Source organism: Phascolarctos cinereus, unplaced genomic scaffold (assembly GCF_003287225.1).
Source record: "Phascolarctos cinereus isolate Bilbo 61053 unplaced genomic scaffold, phaCin_HiC Scaffold_726;HRSCAF=1367, whole genome shotgun sequence".
NCBI lineage: Eukaryota > Metazoa > Chordata > Mammalia > Diprotodontia > Phascolarctidae > Phascolarctos > Phascolarctos cinereus.
This window is the reverse complement of record NW_027556098.1, coordinates 414153550-414172500: the sequence shown is the minus strand read 5'-3', so window position 1 is coordinate 414172500 and position 18951 is coordinate 414153550. Positions and strand designations below refer to the sequence as shown.

The 18951-nt window shown below is 57.6% G+C and overlaps 1 protein-coding gene across 2 annotated transcripts; it reads left to right on the top strand.

Moving 5' to 3' along the window:
- Window positions 1-435: 435 nt before the first annotated feature.
- SMG9 (SMG9 nonsense mediated mRNA decay factor) lies at window positions 436-16955 on the top strand. 2 transcript variants are annotated; one of them, XM_021003653.2, is made up of 14 exons: window positions 436-1172; window positions 3090-3253; window positions 6919-6993; window positions 7089-7356; window positions 9180-9277; window positions 10145-10257; window positions 12646-12757; window positions 13294-13389; window positions 13483-13568; window positions 14106-14212; window positions 14298-14405; window positions 14487-14615; window positions 14762-14906; window positions 16428-16955. In XM_021003653.2, exons 1-14 carry the CDS (start codon window positions 863-865, stop codon window positions 16504-16506), a joined length of 1890 nt encoding a protein of 629 aa, XP_020859312.1. In that variant the 5' UTR covers window positions 436-862; the 3' UTR covers window positions 16507-16955. The 2 variants fall into 2 exon arrangements, with proteins under 2 accessions (XP_020859312.1, XP_020859315.1); XM_021003656.2 differs by lacking the exon at window positions 436-1172 and adding an exon at window positions 1977-2634.
- Window positions 16956-18951: the final 1996 nt, after the last annotated feature.

Below are 18951 nucleotides of genomic sequence, written 5' to 3'. Positions count from 1 at the left end.
CACTGTGCCTGGCACATTGAAAAAGCTTCACGCATGCTTGTTAATTGACGTTCCACATTCTCAGGCCCCTCCCAGCTGACATACCATGCAAGGTCCTGTTTCAGCTTTCCTTTCTCCTTCCCTAATGCTCTCCCATTACAGTTATTTGTGTATATCTTTCCCATTAGATTCTACGCATCTTGCCACTGTATCTTTGTATCCCTAGTGCTAAGCATAGGATCTCAAACAGAAGACCTACACATTTAATTCTTCTTCAACGAATATATGATAAACTGCCAGAGCCGGGAGGGCCCTCAGAACAATGGATGTCAGGGCTGGGAGGGGCCTCAGAGCAGGGGATGTCAGGGCTGGGAGGGGCCTCAGAGCAGGGGATGTCGGGGCTGGGAGGGGCCTCAGAGCAGGGGATGTCGGGGCTGGGAGGGCCTCAGAGCAGGGGATGTCAGGGCCCAGAGCCGCCTTCCATGCCAACCCTCTCATTTGACACGAGGGAACCAAAAGCAAGAGTGCAGGTGAGAAGCCACTCCCCAACCACGGGTCGTGACCCCCCAGTGACCCGGAAGATCTCCGTGCTTGGGCCTGGGAGTGACGCGGGGCATCCTCGCTCCGAGTCTACAAGTGAAGGCAGTCCCTGGGTCCTGTGCCCTGCACCAGGGTGATTCGGGGAGGCTTCCAAGACGAGGAGTTGAGAGTGGGCTTCATTCAGAAGCTCATCCTCAAGGCCCTTCTAAACCTGGATGCTTTCATACGGTAGCCGCTCCCCACCAAGGACCCGGCAGAGGAATTCGAACTCTCGACCAGTCGGAGAAGACAACCTCCCAGCCCGAGCCCCGCCCCCTCCGGGGCGCAGGCGTAGTGGCGCCAGATGAGAACAGAACCGAGAAAGGGCGGGGAACGATACCCGCCGAAGACCAGGTTGACACATGCGCAGTTCCTCACACTCGTGCACACCCGGCACCCTCAGCGCATGCGCGATGACGTCATCCTAGCGACGGTGCTCTGTTCACCGTCGCTCCCCTTCTCCCCCCCTCCCTTTCCTCCCGCCCCCCCGATTCCGGGACGCCAGCAGCATCGCTCCCCAGCGTGTTCCGTTGACTTGCCAGTGACGGGCCTCTTCATAACCCGACGCGGGAGAAGCGCGCGCCCTGGTCGTGGCCATTCAGCGGCCAACTCAGGTAAGGGCCAGGCGGCGCGCGGGCGAAAGGGCTCCTCCCCCCGCGAGCGCGCGCCAGGCTCCTCCTCCCTCCTTGGGAGCCACCCAACACACTCCGGCCTCGGCCAGTCAGAGGCCAGCTCAGAGGCGAGGCTCCGCCCTCCCCTTTCGCGCTTGGGTCAAAAGACCAATCAGAGGCTAGCTCAGGGAGGACCGCGCCCATATCCGGCGCGCTCTGAGGCCTGAACGCCAGCGAGCCAATCGGCATCCACTTCCGAGCGAGGCGCGCGGCCGAGCGGGCTCCACCCACCTGGCACGTGCCTGATTCTGTCCTCCCGCCCCCATTAGCTTTCCGCCCACCACCATTGCGAGCAGAACCACCCGGAAGTGATTGAGAAGTGTTTGTCCCCTAGAAATCGGCGTCTAAGTGCTTAAGCGGGGGAGGGGAGAGGCACAGGTCCGAATCTCGCTTCTGACACCACCTGGGTGACCTTGGGCAAGTTACTTAATGGCCCCGAACCTCAGTTTCCTCATCTGTAAAAAGCATAAAGGATGGTGGCTAGTGATGTGTCAAGTCGAGAAGCATTTATTAACGCTCACTGTGTACCAGGCTCTTCTCTACGCGCTGGGAGTACAGATGACAGCAGAAAGAAAATCAGCCGCTGCCGTCAAGGCGCTTACACTCTAATGGCAGCTAAGGGGGGAGGGGGGGACATGAATGTGGACGGGGCGCCTGCTTCAAATGGAGGGTCTGCAGGGGCGGGGGCAGCCGTCGTGGGGGGCCGGGAATGAAGGGGGCCCCCTGTGGGGGAGGGAGTGTTCAGCATGCGCTGCCGGCATCACCTGGAAGGCGACACGTGGTAAGGGGCTGTCACCATAGCGAGGCACAAGCCAGCACTTGGGCGTGGAAGCGATGCCCTGTTGGTGTGTGTGGCAATGGAGACCTGAGCCCATGGCGGGGGCCTTCATGGGAGGGCTGCAGACCAGCCGCTGGTTAAGAGAACAAGGGGAGGGTTCCCTTATATCACTGGTGAATTATCTAAGTTCCTCTGGGACACCTCCCCCCCCCCCCGTTATTATTTGTTATTCAGTCGTTTTAATCATATCTGACTCTTCATGACCCCGTTTAGGGTTTTCTTGGCAGAGATGCCGGAGTGGTTTGCCATTTCCTTCTCCAGCTTATTTGACAGATGGGGAAATTGAGGCAAACAGTGAAGTGACTTGCCCAGGGTCACACAGCTAGTAAGTGTCGGAGGCCAGGTTTGAACTCAGGTCCTCCTGACTCTAGGCACCATCCAAGCTACCCCGTTATTATGGCTCCTCATAATACAGTAAACATTTGTTAAGTGCCTACTGTATGCAGGGCGCTGTGCCATGGCGATGGATGTTCAGGTGTTTAAGTGCTGGGGGTACGTAAGAGGATGTGAGCTTCCTGAGGTAGCAGAGCTGGGCCCAGAAGGCAGGTCGCCTTCCTCCTGCACGAGGTCAGTCCATCCATAAGCATATATTAAACACCTGCTATGAGCCAGGCCCTGCACTGTGCACTAGGGATACAAAAGAAGGCAGAAGACAGCCTCTGCCTTCAAGAAGCCCTAGTCTGACAGAGGAGACAACACTAACAAGTTGAGACAGGAGAGGGTCCCAGCACAGATGAAGGCCAGAAGTGCAGCCAGGTGGAAAAGCTGAGGCGGTCGCCTGCCTTAAGTGAGGAATTGGGGAGGAGCTCTCCGCTGCCCCCCTCGCCATCCCCCGGGAAGGGGTGCCGAGGAGATGGGCATTCCAGGCTGATGTGACCTCCCAGAGCTGGTGATTGGTCGGGGATTCCTAGAGCTGGGTGAACTCCCCTCTCAGTGCCCAAGTCAAGGAAACTCTGGGGTTCACTGGGGGTCCTGTACACTGCTTCAGGGAGGACCCCCAATTTTCCCTCTTTTCTCACTAGGCAGTGCCATGTCAGAGTCTGGGCACAGCCAGCCAGGACTCTATGGGATAGAGCGGCGGCGCCGATGGAAGGAACCGGGTTCTGGGGGCCCCCAGAACCTGTCTGGGCCTGGGGGTCGGGAGAGAGACTACGGAGCGCCTTGGGAACGAGATCGAGAGAGACGGGTGAGTACGTATGCGTGTGGATGGCCCTGTGTGCCCGGTGGAGGCATCGTCTGGTCTCCAGAGCCCCGTGCTCAAGATAGGGGGAGGTGGGGGACCCAGCTCCTGCCTTAGGACTTGTGGTGGCTAAGAGGGGCATCATAGTGGCTCCATCGGTCACTGTGGCCAAGAGGAGGGGAATCACGAGGCTACACACACCTGCTGGGGACCAGGCCCTGTGCTAGAAGCTGGAGGCCCACAGCAAAATGCAGGGACTGCCGGCCCTTGGGGAGATCACGGTTGGGGGGGCAGGGCCGCCAGTGGAGTATGTGTCTGCAGATTTGTATACAGGCATGGAAAAGTGAACACCAAATGTGCAAAGGAAATGAGGACCAGGGGAAGCCTGGAGTGGGAGGTAGATCTGGGATTCCCAGAAGGTGGAATGGGGGGAAGGCCAGCAGCCTGAGGGGGAGGGATGTGCCCAGCCCGGAAAGGTGGACTGGGCCTCAGTGTCTGGCAGGCAAGTCTGTATCTTATCATAAACACTGTAGGGAGCCCTTGAAGCTTTTTGGCTTTAGCAAAGTCAGGTTTGGGGTGCCACAGCTGAGGTGGAGCATGGTGAGGGGCCTCCAGGATGCCAGGTGAAGGAGGGAAGCTTCCCAGGGCCGTCACGTACGAGACAGGGCTGCGTAACCTGTGGTACCGATGTGGGCTGCCTTCCCAGCTGGTGGGCTCTCCATTACTGGAGACTTTGAGAGGAGGCAATGAAGGAATGAACGAAAAAGCCTCTACTGAGCACTGGCCTGGCTAAATCCTGGGGACAAGAGTCCCTGCCTTCGGGGAGCTGACATTCTAACGTTTGGGGAAGTGGCTAAGGTGGAGGAGCTGTCTGGAGGGAGGGCGTAGAGCTTCAGGCCCCAGGGAGCAGAGCTGGAGGAGCTCTGAGGGGCAGGTGGTGTGGCAGGGGAGGCCAGGCAGTGCTCCGGTCATCCAGAGGTGCAGGAAGGGGCCGCTTCTGGGAGAAGGGCACACACACTCAGATCTGCACATCCACAGACACACTCAAACATTCTGATACACGCATAGAGAGACGCTCACACACATACATTCATTCATGTGTTCACACACACACACACACACACACACACACACACACACACCCTCTGAATGTAAAGGACTCGGAGGCACAGGCTTTCACGTCTGTCTCAGTTCTGGAGATAACAGACACAAAAACAACAGCCTGTACCCACAAGGAGGAGCTCACTGTTTTTTAATTAAATTTTTCATTCTGAATTTAAACACTAAAAAAAGAGTGTTTCTAGAAACAGAGAGGCCTACAGGAAGTTGAATGATCCTCACGGCTGGCTTTGTCGTGTCCAAAGTTCCCCAAGCTGCTTTCAGGATCGTCCTGCCGGCCTGAGCTCCCTTCTGGCTCCCCTCTGTTCGCTCCTGGGCATTTTTAAGGGGTTGCTGTGGGCCTCTTTGTCCCAGCCTCTCCTCCCAGCCCTGCCACGGTAGGTGACCATCGCTGGTCACAGAGAAGCCCTCGGTGGCCGCAGCTGGAAGCACCCCAGACTCTTCTGCTCTGGCCAGAGGTGGGGCCCTCTGGAGACACCGTCCGGCATGCTGGCGTCCTTCCGGGTGGCACCGTCGTCCTCGGATCAGCTCTGCTCCTGGCTCTGCCTCCGCTCGGACTCTGCCCCTTTGGCCATTTCCGAAGGGGCAGCTGTGTCCCGTTGTGCTCGTGTGCCACATGATAAGCCAGCACTTCGCAAACGCATCTTTCACTTGTTCATTCCCAGCTTATTCCTCCATGCCCAGTTACCTGATAGCCACCTAAGCCCCCCAGACTCAGCCTTGTCCCCCTTTACATCCTCCTTCAGCATCAGGATGTCTGTTGTGTCCCCAGTATCATCCCCCTTCCTTCTGTATTGATTTGAATTTATTTCTGCACCAAACTTTGATCCTCCGGTGCCCACCCCTCACTTCCTCCTCTGTGTCTGTCGCTTTTCTCCCCCTCCCCCTTGATGAGAAACCACAAGCACCATCCGCTTCCCCCCGCTTCCTCCCCCAGTCTGTTACTTATTTCTCTCTTCCTTCTCCCAACCCTTGGCATAGAGCCAGCCCGCCCCAGGACCTGCCCCCAGAATGTCCTTTGAAGACATTCGGGTTCCGGAGGGCCCCGGAACGTGAGCCAGGCAACAGCATCAGCTCTTCCCAGTGGCTTAGCTGTGTTCTCCTCTGGGCTACTTGCCCTGTTTGTATTTCCCAGCCCTGCTCAGTCCTGGTTTTCTCACCAGGAACAAGCCGCCGTCATCCTCTCTCCAATCAAAGGTCTGCTTCCCCCTGGGCTTTGCAGGTCCATCATTCTTGGTCATGGTGCTGGGTCTCTGCCTTCCGCTTTGGGCATCATGTGTTCTCAGGGGGCAGCCCGGGCCTGGCCGGATCCCAACTAGTACCCTGGTGCCAGGACGCTCTTCTAGACACACGCACGTGCCTCCTGGGCTTTGCCCTGGCGTCCCAGAGCCTTCCCTGCTGGGCTTCCCTCTGGGGCTGACCGCAGCTTCCTCGTGTCCTGACTCAGGGCATGTCCATGGAGGATTTCTTGAAAGACAGTGTCGGGGCTTGCTCCTTCTTAGCGTGATTTTCAGAGTCCAGTGATTCTTACACTGTATCTCCTTAGCCTGTTTTGGGTGAGTCGTTTACATCAGACCTTGGGTTTTCTTCTGTTTCCAGTATTTTGATTTTGTTCTACAATTTCTGGCTCTCCTGAGAAGTCGTTGACTTCTCTGTGGGCCATGGCTGTTTCCTCTGCTTCCATTTCTTTCCTCTGGAGCTTTTGTTTTTCATCCCTTACCTCATTTCTTCTAGGTATTCCTATGGTCCTGATGGAAATTCCGTTTTCCTTTGAATTTCTGCTTGCAGTGGTGTTAATGATTGTTTATACTGGTTGGTGTTTGCTTTGCTTTGGTCCTCCTTCCAGCTTTAGTTCCTGTGCTGGGGCTCTGTCCCCTGGCTGGGCTCTGACCCTGCTGCCCTTTGGAGCCCTGCTTGGCCTCGCCCCACATGCCTCGGGTTCTGGTGCTGACGGCCGCTACCTGCTTGGGCCCTCTCTGAACTGTGGAAGTTCAGGAGCCATGCCCGGATCTTCAGGGCCCTCCGAGCGTCCCAGGAGCCTCTGGGCCCGGACAGTCCCTGCCTGATCTGTCGAGGGCTGGGTCGCCATTGCCCGGGTTCCTGGCTGCCCTTTTGTGCACTTCTGAGGTGGAAGGTGCTGCTCCGTCTGGTTTCTCATTGGGTTTCTGGATGGTTATTGAGTCTCAGGTTTTGGCTGGACTGGGCACGTGGGGGCGGGGTGGTCTGCCTCCATTCGGGCAGCTGCCTTGGCCAGAAGTTGGGCGCTTATCCTGCAGCGGGGGAGTCATGACATTGGCCGTCACCATGATGGGGAGGAGACGAAAAGGGCTGTCTGCTAACACACCCAGATGATTACATCACGGTCCTCAGAGAGGAGAGGTGGGCTCTTCCCACTTTGCACTTTGGAGAATGGAGCGCGGGGGGCACAAAGCGGCACTCCTTCCCAGGAGCAGGAAGGAGAGCTCGCGGGATCGATGGGAGGGGTACAGCAGCACTGGGAAGTTGCAGCAGGTCCTTGAGCAGGGCTGGAGTTCTCTTTTTCCCTTCCACAGGATGGCAATGAGGAGACAGGGACATCAGTCATGCAGAAAACGCCAATCATTCTCTCCAAGCCTCCAGCAGAGCGGGTAAGGTCACGGGGAGTCCTGGGGGGCCCCAGGGCACCGTTAGGGGCTGCAGATGAATGGCCACGGGTGATTCCAAGCTTCTTTTCCCCCTGCAGTCTAAACTTCCACCCCCGCCTGCCCCGGCTCCCACTGCCCCCCAGATCCCAGCTCCTCTGGACAAACCTATTGTCTTAATGAAGCCTCGGGAAGAAGCCAAGGGCCTGGCCGGCGGGACAGGCGCCCCAGTCCTTGAAGGTGCCACGCCGCCCCCCCCAGTGGTCCCCGCCCCTCCCAAGGGGGAGAAGGAAGGCCAGCGGCCCACCCAGCCTGTCTACCAGATACAGAACCGGGGCATGGGCACCACAGCCCCTGCCGCCATGGACCGTAAGTGGGGGGGCAGAGGCTGGCTTCTCCTGGTGGGCAGATGCGTGGTGGTGTAATGCTGGGTATGTAAACGTGCGAATGCAGGAATCCTCCAAACAAAGTATGAGCACGGTCTAACATGGGGGAAGGCATAATCTTTAAGTAGGGATGGGCAAATACTAAATGCAAAAGATTTCCATGTCCTGGAGTGGAACTAGCTTCTGAAATGAAATGCCAGGCCCTGAAGTGCTGCAGGCTACCGCCACGTAAACACGGAAACGCTGTTCAAAAGCAGAAGGGGGTTCTTAGAACAGATGTTTAAGTGATGGGAGGGGATGGTCCTGTACTTAAATTATAAGCAAACCTCCCAAGTCCCCCAAGAGGATCACCCGCCGTGAGGTTTCAGTAGGCCCTCGGATGCCAAAGGGCTCCCTCCTCTTCCACTTAAGCAGACACTCAGGCACTGGGGACCCCCTCCACGGTGCTGGGAGGACATGCTCAGCGTCAGGGAGCTCCCTCCCTCTGCTCATGGCAAAGCAGAGGGTGCTTTTGATGCTGTGTCCGTATCCAGATGTTTGGTGGCTAGGTCCTTGGCTCTGGGGGGACAGACAGGGCTAAGATTGCCTCAGCATAGGGCGCCCGCATTGCAGAAGCCCCTGTACCAATGCAAAAGGGAAGCTGCTGGGGCCCAAGAGGTCCGATGACTGACCAGTCCTGCAGAGAGTGCGCCCTAGACGCTGGACTTCCTCAGTCCAAGGCCGGTCCTATCCCTGTGTGCATCCGGTACTGTCTCTGATGGGACAAAGTTGAGGGTGGGGGGAGACACGTTCTTAATGACGTGTAGAGTGGCCCTTCGTGCCAGGGGGGAGATTCCCACTAGGAACAACAGGCGTTTAAATGGCTGGATCCTCCCCGGGGATGAGGTCAATGAGGCACTGAAATGGGAAGGGGGCAGTGATTCTCTGCAGTGCCCAGCCGGGAAGGGCACGGACTTAGAGAACCCATGAGAGAGTCTTGGGAGGGTCTTGGGGTCCTGTTCCCACACCCCAGCAGCCTAGCCCAGTGGTCTCCAACCTTGTCCCACATGCCCAACATGGTCCTTGTTGGTAAACTATAGCATGGACCACGCATTGTACTAACAGCTGTGTCCATTGTAAGAGACACAAAAATAGACGTTCTTTAAAAAGAATGAAACTGGGCTGGATCGTGGAGGAGATGGGGAGCCCTGGAGACTTGGCGTGTGTTGCTGAGTCTTTTGGGGTGGGTCAGGGTGGGGGGGTGGGGTCAACAGTGCTGAGGCCTGTGAGTGGAGGGAGAATGGCCGGGAGCAGGCCAGGAGGACAGGCTGAAGGACAGGGGTGTTACTGTTGACCCGGAGGGTGGTGGGGCCCTCCCTTCTCAGTAAGAGGGAAGCAGGGAGGGCCATGCAGAGGTCTGGGCTGCCCCTCACCCATCAGCCAGGCCTGTTCATCCTGGGGCCGGGCCTGCCTCACTGGTCACTGCCCTTGACCAGTGTGTCTGCTGCGGTGCCCTCAGTCGGGTTAACTGCTCCCCTCAGAGCTCATGTAGCCCAGGAAGAGGGAGAGTGAGGAGAACCAGGGAGGGCTGGGGACCAAGGTTAGAGACAGGCCTTCCCGTCTCGCCACCTTCCCCCACCCTCCAGCGGGGGGGAGGGGTATGCTGCGGCCTCACCTTTCTCAGTGAGCCAGTTAGCATTTATTAAGTGCCTGCTGCATGCTAAGTAGTGGAGCCACACAGAAAGGCAGAGCCAGCCCTGTTCTCAGTGAGGGCCCGAGAGGCCCCTGGTCTGGGTGACAGGGTCCCTGTTTTCTCTCCCTTCCCAGCCGTGGTGGGCCAGGCCAAGCTGCTCCCTCCTGAGCGGATGAAGCACAGCATTAAGCTGGTAGATGACCAGATGAACTGGTGCGACAGCGCTATTGAGGTAAGACCTTCATCCCGTGCCCTCTGCCCACAGGGCAGCAGCCGCGCTGCCCAGGAAGAGCGAGGAACTCGTGAAGGCATGGGTCAGAGACCATAGGCCTCCACAGCCATCGGGGGTGTCCAAGTCAGGCCTGGGCGAGCCCTGGTCAGCACAGGTTGGAACAGATCGTGTGGGAGGCCCCGGGCAGCCCAGAGGTCTGAGCTGGCTCAGCGCAGACGTGGCGGCGGCCCTGTGTCCTGGCGGCCCCTCGCAGACGGGCAGGCTTGGCACACAGCCTTCCCCAGTGTCTGTGGGCAGACGGTCTCCCCAGGGCCGGGGAGGCCCATGCCAGGGGGTGCCCTACTTCATGAGGAGGGTGGATGGGCCTTCTACCTGTGCAGTCTGTGGGTTCTCAGGGTTTCCTTGGCCCCTTCCTGGGTGGGAGAGGCAGGGGGCTGAGAGGCCTCCAGCAAGTTCCTTCCCCTGCCTGGAGCTGCCATTCCCTCCTTTCCCAAGTAAGGAGGGTCATACCAGACTGGGGGGTGGGGGGAGGTTCTAGGGCCCCTCCAACTCTGACGCTCTTACTGTGCTTTATTCTGCCAGGAGTGGGAGGTCTTCCCCTTCTTGGTGCCACAGACCCATTCTCAGAATCATGTTTTTAAATGCCTAAAATGAAATAGGAAGGCTTACAAGGAGACCAGTTATATCAAAGCACAGTTATTTTTAAATGTTTTGAAGTTCACAAAGCCCAGGTTCTTCTCCACCACCTCAGTTTTGCCCAAGGCTCCGGGGCATCATGGTCCCCACCCCTGAGCTACACCCCACACCCTTCCCAGATTCCCCAGGGGCAGGGGGCTGATGCTGCCCCGGGGTCTGTTTTCCCCACAGTACCTGCTAGATCAGACGGACGTGCTGGTGGTAGGGGTCCTGGGTCTGCAAGGAACGGGCAAGTCAATGGTCATGTCCCTGCTGTCAGCCAACACTCCTGAGGAGGACCAGAGGTGAGATGGGAGGGGCGGAGCCCCAGGGCTCACCCCTGGCTTCTCCCCTGCCCTCGCCCCTGCTACCCACAAAGTCACCTGCCTAGACCTGGATCAGGGCAGTCAGGGCTCATAGCCCACCTCAGACCGTCCCAGGGCAAGCCCCTGGGCCTCAGTGTCCTCATCTGTAAAATGGGAAGGTTTGTCCCTCTCATGCACAAAGTCTGTGTCAGGTGGCCGTGAAAAGATGAGCCTCCTCCCACCTCCTGGACTATTGCCATAGGCTGAGGTCTTCCTGCTCCTGGCCCAGGGTCATCCCTCTGCTGCCCAGAGACCCTCTGGGGCTCCTGATTGTTCACTGAATGAACCAGTCAAGCATTTATTAAGCATCTATCGTGTGCAGTCACCCTGCTGGGTGCTGGAGATGCAGAAATAGAATTGAAACAGCTCCTGTCCTAGGCCCTCCCTGGTCTTGTGTTATTGTCATGTTCCCTCTGTCTGTCTCTTTGTCTCTCCCTCTCCTCTTTGTCTCTCTCTCTCTCTCTCTTTCTCCCTGCCCTGCTTTGTTTCTCTTTCTCTCTTTCTCCCTGTCTCTCTGGCTCTCTCTCTTTTTCTCTCTCTCTCCCTGCCCTGCTTTGTTTCTCTTTCTCTCTCTCTCCCTGTCTCTCTGGCGCTCTCTCTCTCTCTCTCTCTCCCTCTCTCCCTGCCCTGCTTTGTTTTTCTTTCTCTCTCTCTCCCTGTCTCTCTCTCTCTCTCTCTCTCTCTCTCTCTCTCTCTCTCTCTCTCTCTCCCTTCCCTCTTGTCTCTGCCTCTGTCTTTCTATTTCTTTGTCCCCCCTTGTCTCTGTCTCTTGCTTTCCCCGTGTCTCTGTCCCTCAGCTCCAGCCAGACTGGTCCACTCTGCCCCCTTCCCCTCCTGCCTGTCAAACCTTCCCGTGTTTCAGATGCTGCCTCCTCCAAGAAGCTGTCCCCAGTCCCAGCCGAGCCCGAGCCCTGAGCGCATTGCCCGCCCTTGGTGGCGCCCAACATCCTGTGGCTCTGGGGTCTTTATCTGTGGGTCGGTCTCGCCTTCCCACTGGCCCGAGCTCTTTTTGGTCCTAGGCCGGGGTGAGCCAAGCCTGGTCACAGTAGGCATTTAATGAATGTGCCTTGAATCAGTGAAAGGAGACCCAGTGTGCAGGAGGGGCCAGTGAGGTAGCCAGCATGGAGCTGGACCCTGAAATTTCCTTGGGCCCACCCCGTTAGATTTGGCTTACAAGGGAGGAGGTGGGGCCCGCTACCTCCCAAAGGCCCCTCTGGAATTGCGCAGATGGCCCTCAGGAAGGAAGAGAAGGACTCGAGCCCGTGCTGAATTTTTCTAACACGCTGGGTCCCACAGAGGGTTGGGAAGAGGAGAGTTCTGATTTGGAGACACCAGTGGCCAGCAAGGTCATCTGCTGCACCCCACTCTGCCCCACCCAGGGACAAGCTACTGAGGCGGGTCCCCCACCTCCCGGTGCACCTCAGGCCAGCCTTTGATGTCCATGCATGAGGTGGGGGGGGTCAATTCTCTGAGCCCTCAACCCTGGCTGGGGTCGCTACTCTTTGAGGAGGAAGAGAGCTCAGATCTCAGGTGAGGACGGGCTCCCAGGGCAGCATCGTGAGAAATGCTGAGCAGACAGCGGCAATGCTGGGAGCTGAGGGAGGCGGGGTCTGCAGCAGCCTCATCACCCTCCTGGGGCCAGAAGCCAGGCCTCCCCATACTCACAGGGCACTTGTGGTCCACTAAAACCCCCAGCTCTTCAGAAGGGCTGCTGCCTGTCTAGACGAGCCTCCCTCAGCTCCCCGTCGGACGCTCGACTCTCTTGGACTTCCTCTTTGTTGGTCCAGCCCAGTGTTGTAGCTGGTTCTCTGGCCCTGGCAGGGGAGCTTGGCTGACTCTCCATGGGTCCCCCTACATTGACATGTCGCCTAAGACTGGCCGCCTGCTGTCCCCACATTATCTCACTGATCCTCCCAACGACCCTGACTCATGTCACAAGCCCGATTATCCCCATTTTACAGATGAGGAACTAGATGCAGAGGTCAAAGGACCTGCCCGCCCCAGGTCACAGGAGGGAGGAGGGGTTGCTCCGAGCTGTCCCCGCAGAGGGCCGTCCTACCTCTGGGTCTCTTCACTTGACTTTCCTCCCTTCTGGGAATCTGTCATTGGCAAAAAGGCCGAGCACAAATCCTCAGGGTGCTGCAGTGGAGTCCTTCAGAGGGCATCGGCCCACGGGGGCAGTGGCTCGCTTTGTGTCCGGCCATCCCCTGACAGCGAGTCGGCCTGTGGGGGGCCAGGGGGCCTTCGTGCTCATGGGTGGGGAAGGGACGAGAAGGGGGCGCCGAGGACCACCTAACAGGAGGGGATGCGGTCCTGGCCTCCCCGCAGAGCATACGTGTTCCGGGCCCAGAGCGCCGAGATGAAGGAGCGTGGCGGCAACCAGACCAGCGGCATTGACTTCTTCATCACCCAGGAGCGCATCGTCTTCCTGGACACCCAGGTGGGGCCCCCTCCAGCCCCGGAAGGGAGGATGTCCAGTGTGCCTTGGAACACTGCCCCCGTAGGAGAGTCCCCTGCAGGTGGCTTCCCCCCAAAGCTCCACGCTCTGTCCTCTGGGGGCCCCTCAGGCCCTTGGACCCGGCTCGTGTGTCCTCAGTGTCACCTCATCTGCAGCCCAGCTCCTCAACTTCCTCACCAGACCTCTTACCTCTGCCTTCCTCCCCTTCCTGCAGCCCCTCCGCCATCCATCTCCTCCTTCTGCAAGGCTCCCCCTCCCCCCACCATCCTGTGAGGCCCGCCTCCTCCAGGGCCCAGCAGGCAGAGCACTAGATTGGGAGACCTTGTTCGGAACCAACCAAGGCAGTTACGAAGCACCCACTGTGTGCATAGCTAGGGGCACAAGGGGTAAGGATCAAACAGTCTGTCCTCCTGCCTGCTAGCAGCGTCACCCTGGGCACAGCCCTTTTCCGCGGCACCGGAGCCTTTCTGAGCTCTGTGATGCTGGGCCGCCCTCAGCCTCTTCCCTCCTTCCCCCAGCCCATCCTGAGTCCATCCATCCTGGACCACCTCATCAATAATGACCGCAAGTTGCCCCCGGAGTACAGCCTCCCACACACCTACGTGGAGATGCAGGTGAGGGGCCTGTGGGGAGGGGGCCGTCGTCCCGGGGAGCCGGGGAGGAGGCGGGCTGTGACCTGGCTGAGCGCCTCCTCTGCCTTCCTCCAGTCCCTGCAGATCGCAGCCTTCCTCTTCACCGTCTGCCACGTGGTCATCGTGGTGCAGGACTGGTTCACTGACCTCAGTCTGTACCGGTAAGAGGGCAGGGGACAGGAGGGAGGCGAGGGAGGGGGCTAGATAGGTAGGGGGAGCCGCTGGGTCTTGGAGTCAGGACGCCAGGTTCAAATCCAGACTCGGGTACTTCCTGTCTGCACGCTCACGGGCCGTGGCTTCCTCCTCTGTAAGAGCCATTGAGGCACCACAGTGTAGTGGCTGGAGCTCTGGCCTTGGGGTCAAAAAGACCTGGGTTCAAATCCTGCCACAGACTCTCCCTAGCTGCATGACCCTGGCTAAGCACAGCATCTGTTGGGCTTATCTGTAAAATGGGGGTGAGGACATCCCCACCCTTCAGGCCCGTCACGCGGCTCAGATGAGGTGGCGTTTGTCTGATCGGAACCAATTGGCTTCCGCGTGGGATCCCAAGACCACCTCGGTGCATACTTGTCAGCAATTGGGAGAGGAAGGAGACGCCCTGATGTGGGGGGTGCCCTCTGGTGCCATCCATCTCTCACTCCTCGGGGTCTGTGCAGCCCCAGGCAGGGCACCAGCCTCTCTGCTCTCCCCCCACCCAGGTTTCTGCAGACGGCAGAGATGGTGAAGCCCTCCACCCCGTCCCCCAGCCACGAGGCCAGCAGTTCGTCGGGCTCGGACGAAGGCACAGAGTACTACCCCCACCTGGGTGAGGCAGCTGTACATGAGGGAGGCGAGGGAGGCTGCCTTTGCCTGGCCAGGGGGTTCACTCAGCGATCCCTCTCCGCCCCCAGTTTTCCTGCAGAACAAGGCCCGGCGTGAGGACTTCTGCCCCCAGAAGCTTCGGCAGATGCACCTGGTGATCGACCAGCTGATGGCCCATTCCCACCTGCGCTACAAGGGTAAGGGCCGCCTCTGGGCCTGTCCCTGGAGCCCCCTCAGCCCCACCTCGCTCTCACCCAGGGCCACCTCTCCTTCCCCAGGCACTCTGTCCATGCTGCAGTGCAACATCTTCCCGGGCCTGCCCCCCAACTTCCTGGACTCGGAGGTGAACCTCTTCCTGGTGCCCTTCATGGATACCGAGGGGGACAGTGAGAACCTGCCCCGAGCAGGTATCAGCCGTGGGGAGCCCCGGACTGCCCAGGGCCTGCAGGGAGGGCCACCCAAGGAAGTGGGTGCTGGGAGGTCTGTGCTCCCCTGGAGGAGAGAGGTGCAGGTGCCTGGGCGAGGGCTCTCACCCTTCTCCCCCGATCCACAGGCCCAGCCTCCAGCCCGCTCTTTTCCCTTCTGCCGGGCTATCGAGGCCACCCCAGCTTCCAGTCCCTAGTGACCAAACTCCGTAGCCAAGTGATGTCCATGGCCCGGCCACAGCTCTCACACACCATCCTCACGGAGAAGAACTGGTATGGCCTGTGGCGGAGGGGAGGGAAGGCTCCTGCCAGCGGCAGGCGTGTTCCGTGGGCAGTGGCTTGGGCAGTGGAGCCAGAGAGCTTGCCTTAAGCCCTTGGCAAAATTCAGGAACATAGAAAATGTTAAAAGGATGGTTTGGGCTCGTTTAAAAGGGGATCTGCCAGCCTGGCCTCCTTAAGAACAGAGCAGGGGGAGGTGGTCCGAACAGCCTCCCTCCCTTTACCTGCACTAACATGGTGGGTGGGGAGAGCACGCAGACTCCAGTAGAGCACAGAGCAGCGTCCTCCCCCAAACTGTCCTGGTGGATGGTCAGCCATGGTGCAGTGGGAGACTCAGAAATGGTCAAATAATCATCATTAATGGGTTGTACTAAACCTGGAAGGTCTCCAGTGGAGGGCCCCAGGGATCGTCACTGACTGGGACGCGAGTTCAGATAACACACTGGGCTGGGAGAGAAGCCTTACAACCCAATGGTCAGGAATCACAAAGACCTCGACAGGCTACGTCATCAGACTGGGTCTGATAAGGAATGTAATAGAGAGAGGGCTAAAGAAGGTCCTGCGTTTGGGTCTGAGGAGTCAGCAGCACAAGCACGTGTACATATGGACATGCATGCACATGCACACAAACTGGGAATACACACATGACCATGCATGCTCCCACATGACCATGCACACATGTACACACACACACACACACACACACACACACACGACAGGGAAGGCTTGGCCAGCCCGCTGTCGCATCCCAAAGACGTGGAGGCTCGGGTTCAATGTGAGCCCCCAGGGTTCTCTCTCCAACGAAGCCAGTGTGATCTCAGGCAGCGGTAGAGCAGCCAAGAGTCAGGGCCGAGGGGGGCGTGGTCCCCGGGCCCTCTGCTCTGGGACAGACTGCTCAGCTCTGCAGGCCACATCTTTGGGGGTGGAGCCCTTCGGCAGAAGACTAGAACTCATGACCTTGGGCCAACTGATAGTGCCAGAGGGGTGGAGGAGCCTCGGACCGAGGGCCGTCCTGCAGCAGAGGGAGCAGGGCGGAGGCCCATGCGGCTCCTCTCTGGGCCGCAGCTTCCACATCATCTCTGCCTTGCCTCTCTCCTGAGGCTGCAGGGAAGGAGCCCGTGAGAAGACAGACTGAGTTCTGTTTCTAAGGCGTTCTCCCGCTGCAGCCTTTCTGTGGGACCCCGCAGACCAGCCTTTAGGCTGGTGCTTCCACAGGACTGCTAAAGCCCAAAGGGCTTTCCTTGGCCCCTTTGAGCCCATCAGCCCCCATGTGAGGTAGCCCAGTGTACAGATGAGGAGATTGAGACACGGAGAAGCTCACTGACTTCCCAGTAAGATCCCTGGGCCTCAGTTTCCTCATTTGCATAATGGGAGGTCTGAGCTAGCAGCCATGTACACCCCCCTGCAGCTCTGGAGCTGGGATCTGGAGATGCTCCTTAAGGTCCCTCCTGACTGATGTTCTCAGACGGGCACTCCCCTGCTTGATTCTTGACGCCCGTCCTCCCCTCTGCCTAGGTTCCACTATGCCGCCCGGATCTGGGATGGGGTCAAGAAGTCCTCTGCTCTGGCCGAGTACAGCCGCCTGCTGGCGTGAGGGTGTGCGCTGAGCATGGCATGCAGGGCTTCCTAAGTTCCCGGGAGGACAGTGGGTCCCTCCTTTCCCCCACCTCCAGCTGCCGTGTGTGAGGATGAGCACACCAGGCACCCCCCAGGGCACAGACAGCAGCAGCAGGAGAGCCGGGGGGATTCGGCTGCTCAGAAGTTACAGGGGCAGTGGAAGGTTCTCAGGGGTTGGTGGAGCCTGGGGCTCATCTCGCCCCACAGATGGAGGGAGGCAGGTGGCTAACTTCCAAGACCAGGCAAGAAGCGGGGCCCCTCTCCCAGCCCCCTGTTCTCGGGATGGCCAGCTAGACAAGGCGGGGAGCTCTGAGCTCCCGTCTTCTGAGTCTTGTCCCTGTGATGGCCAGGGCCAGTGATGCCCCTGTCCTCGAGGGCTTCTATTCTGGGTCAGATTTGTTGGTTAATAAAGATGGTAACACAGTGCTGCGTAGGCCTCTCATTCCAAGACACTGTCCTTCACCTGGAGTTAACTTGGGCACGTGGGAGACCAGGCCTGGGCTGGAGAGGGCTCATCAGCTCGATCCCCAGCCAGCAGGTCAGGGCTGCCGACCAGCGGATCAAATGCCACCCCCCGGGGCAGGGGAGAAAGGGGACGGTGGAGAGTAGGAGCGAGGGTTCTTGGCCTGCTGTGTACAGACAGCATAAGGGGGCTCACCACACAGTAAGCTCCTGATGTGTGTTTGTGGAATTGGATTGTTACTCATCGTATAGACAAGTCAATGTAGGTGCTGCCTTTGGTCATATCAGCAACTATCTGTCGCTGTAGAAATCATCTCATATAAGCAAGGAAATAGTGAATTCGAGTTGCTTTGCTGTTCATTCAGGTAGAGGCTAGCGAGTTCCTCCATACGTTTTAGGCGTTGATGCCCCATTGTATTGCTTACATAAACTATTCAGGAAGGTAAATACAGTGATACTGGTAGATTTTCCACATGTTAGGAATTAATGCATCAGTTATGAAATGAACTATTAAATACAAAGACAATAGTTTTCATTGTCATGTGGACTGATTATTATCATTGTGTGTGTGATGTGTGGTTACCCTCATAATATGTGTATTCTAGTACATGGAGTGTCTGTTTAGACAGAATGTTCCAAATAGGGCTTGGGGGAGCTCTTCAGAGATGGTGCTGGAGTCTTTATCTGATTTGCAATCTTGTTATCCCACTTCTCCCTCTGCAACTCCAAACTCTCTGTGTGTCCTCATTATGACCTTCAAACCCACCCCCAACACATCCATCAGTTCTTTCCCAGGCCATCCCCCTGCGCTGTCTGTACTGTCTTCCCTTCCCCATCTTCACCCCCTTGTAAAGCAGTTCAGCCGTGCACTGTGGTCCTCACACAGACACACACACGCACTTTGCCCTTAACCCACTGAAAAATCTTCTTCCGAACTCCAGCCCTGGATTACTCCCACCTGTTACTGCCTTCACTCTTACTCCTTGCTGCTGAACTAGACTGAAGAAAGTAACTCAACCATCCCAACTCAAAGGTGTCACGTGATTACAGAGGGTCAGTACAAAGGAAGTAATCTCAAGTGGACCCTCACTGCTGCAAGGCTGTCCTTTGACACAACCCTAAGCATTTCCCGGGGCATCTAGGTGGCACCATAGTGCATAGCACTGGGCTTAGAATCAAAAAGAAACATCAGCCTCAGACGCTAGCTGTGTGACCCTGGGCGAGTCCCTTCACCCTGTTTGCCTCAGTTCCTCATCTGTCAAATGAGCTGGAGAAGGGAATGGCAAACCACTCCAGTATCCTTACCGAGAAAACCCCAAATGGGGTCACAAAGACTTGGACGCGACTGAAACAAATGAACAAGAAATTTCCCTATCCTACTCTCCTCAAACCTCCCATGGCTGCCTCTTCCCTCACCCTTTCAGCTGAGAACCCTGCCTAATATTTTGCTGAAAAGATTGGGGCCCTTCACTGAGAGCTCCCTCTTCTCTGTTCTTCATCTCCCATCACTCAAATGTCTTCTGCCACTATCTCCTTCTTCATCCCTGTCTCACATGGAGAGATGGTCCTCCTTGCCAAGGCTAATAATATCCCCTTTACCTGCGTGGGATCCCTTTCCATCCTGTTTTGCCTAACAGATTGCCCCCTCTACCATCTCACTTTCTCTTTTCTTCAATCTCTCCCTGTCTATTGACTCCTTCCCTACTGCCTATAAACACGTACACATCTCCCTCATCCTCTCAAAAAAGAGTCCTCACTCGATCTGTATATTCCCTATAATTATTGTCCTAGATCTCTCTTCCCTTTGGTGGCTAGACTCTTTGGGAGAGCTGTCAACAATGGGTGCTTCCATTTCCTCTCATCTCATTCTCTTCTTAACTCTTTGCAGTCTGGCTTCTGATTTCATCATTCGACTGAAACTGCTTCCCTCCAGTTACCATTAATCCCTTCATTGCCAAAT

What these genes read in the sequence shown, in the direction of transcription:
- SMG9 (XM_021003653.2), top strand. Translation starts at nt 863, where the DNA reads ATGAGAACAGAACCGAGAAAGGGCGGGGAACGATACCCGCCGAAGACC. An exon ending in TCGTCTTCCTGGACACCCAG is followed by an intron (nt 12,758 to 13,293) that starts GTGGGGCCCCCT and finishes TCCTTCCCCCAG; the next exon opens with CCCATCCTGAGTCCATCCAT. An exon ending in ATCCTCACGGAGAAGAACTG is followed by an intron (nt 14,907 to 16,427) that starts GTATGGCCTGTG and finishes CCCTCTGCCTAG; the next exon opens with GTTCCACTATGCCGCCCGGA.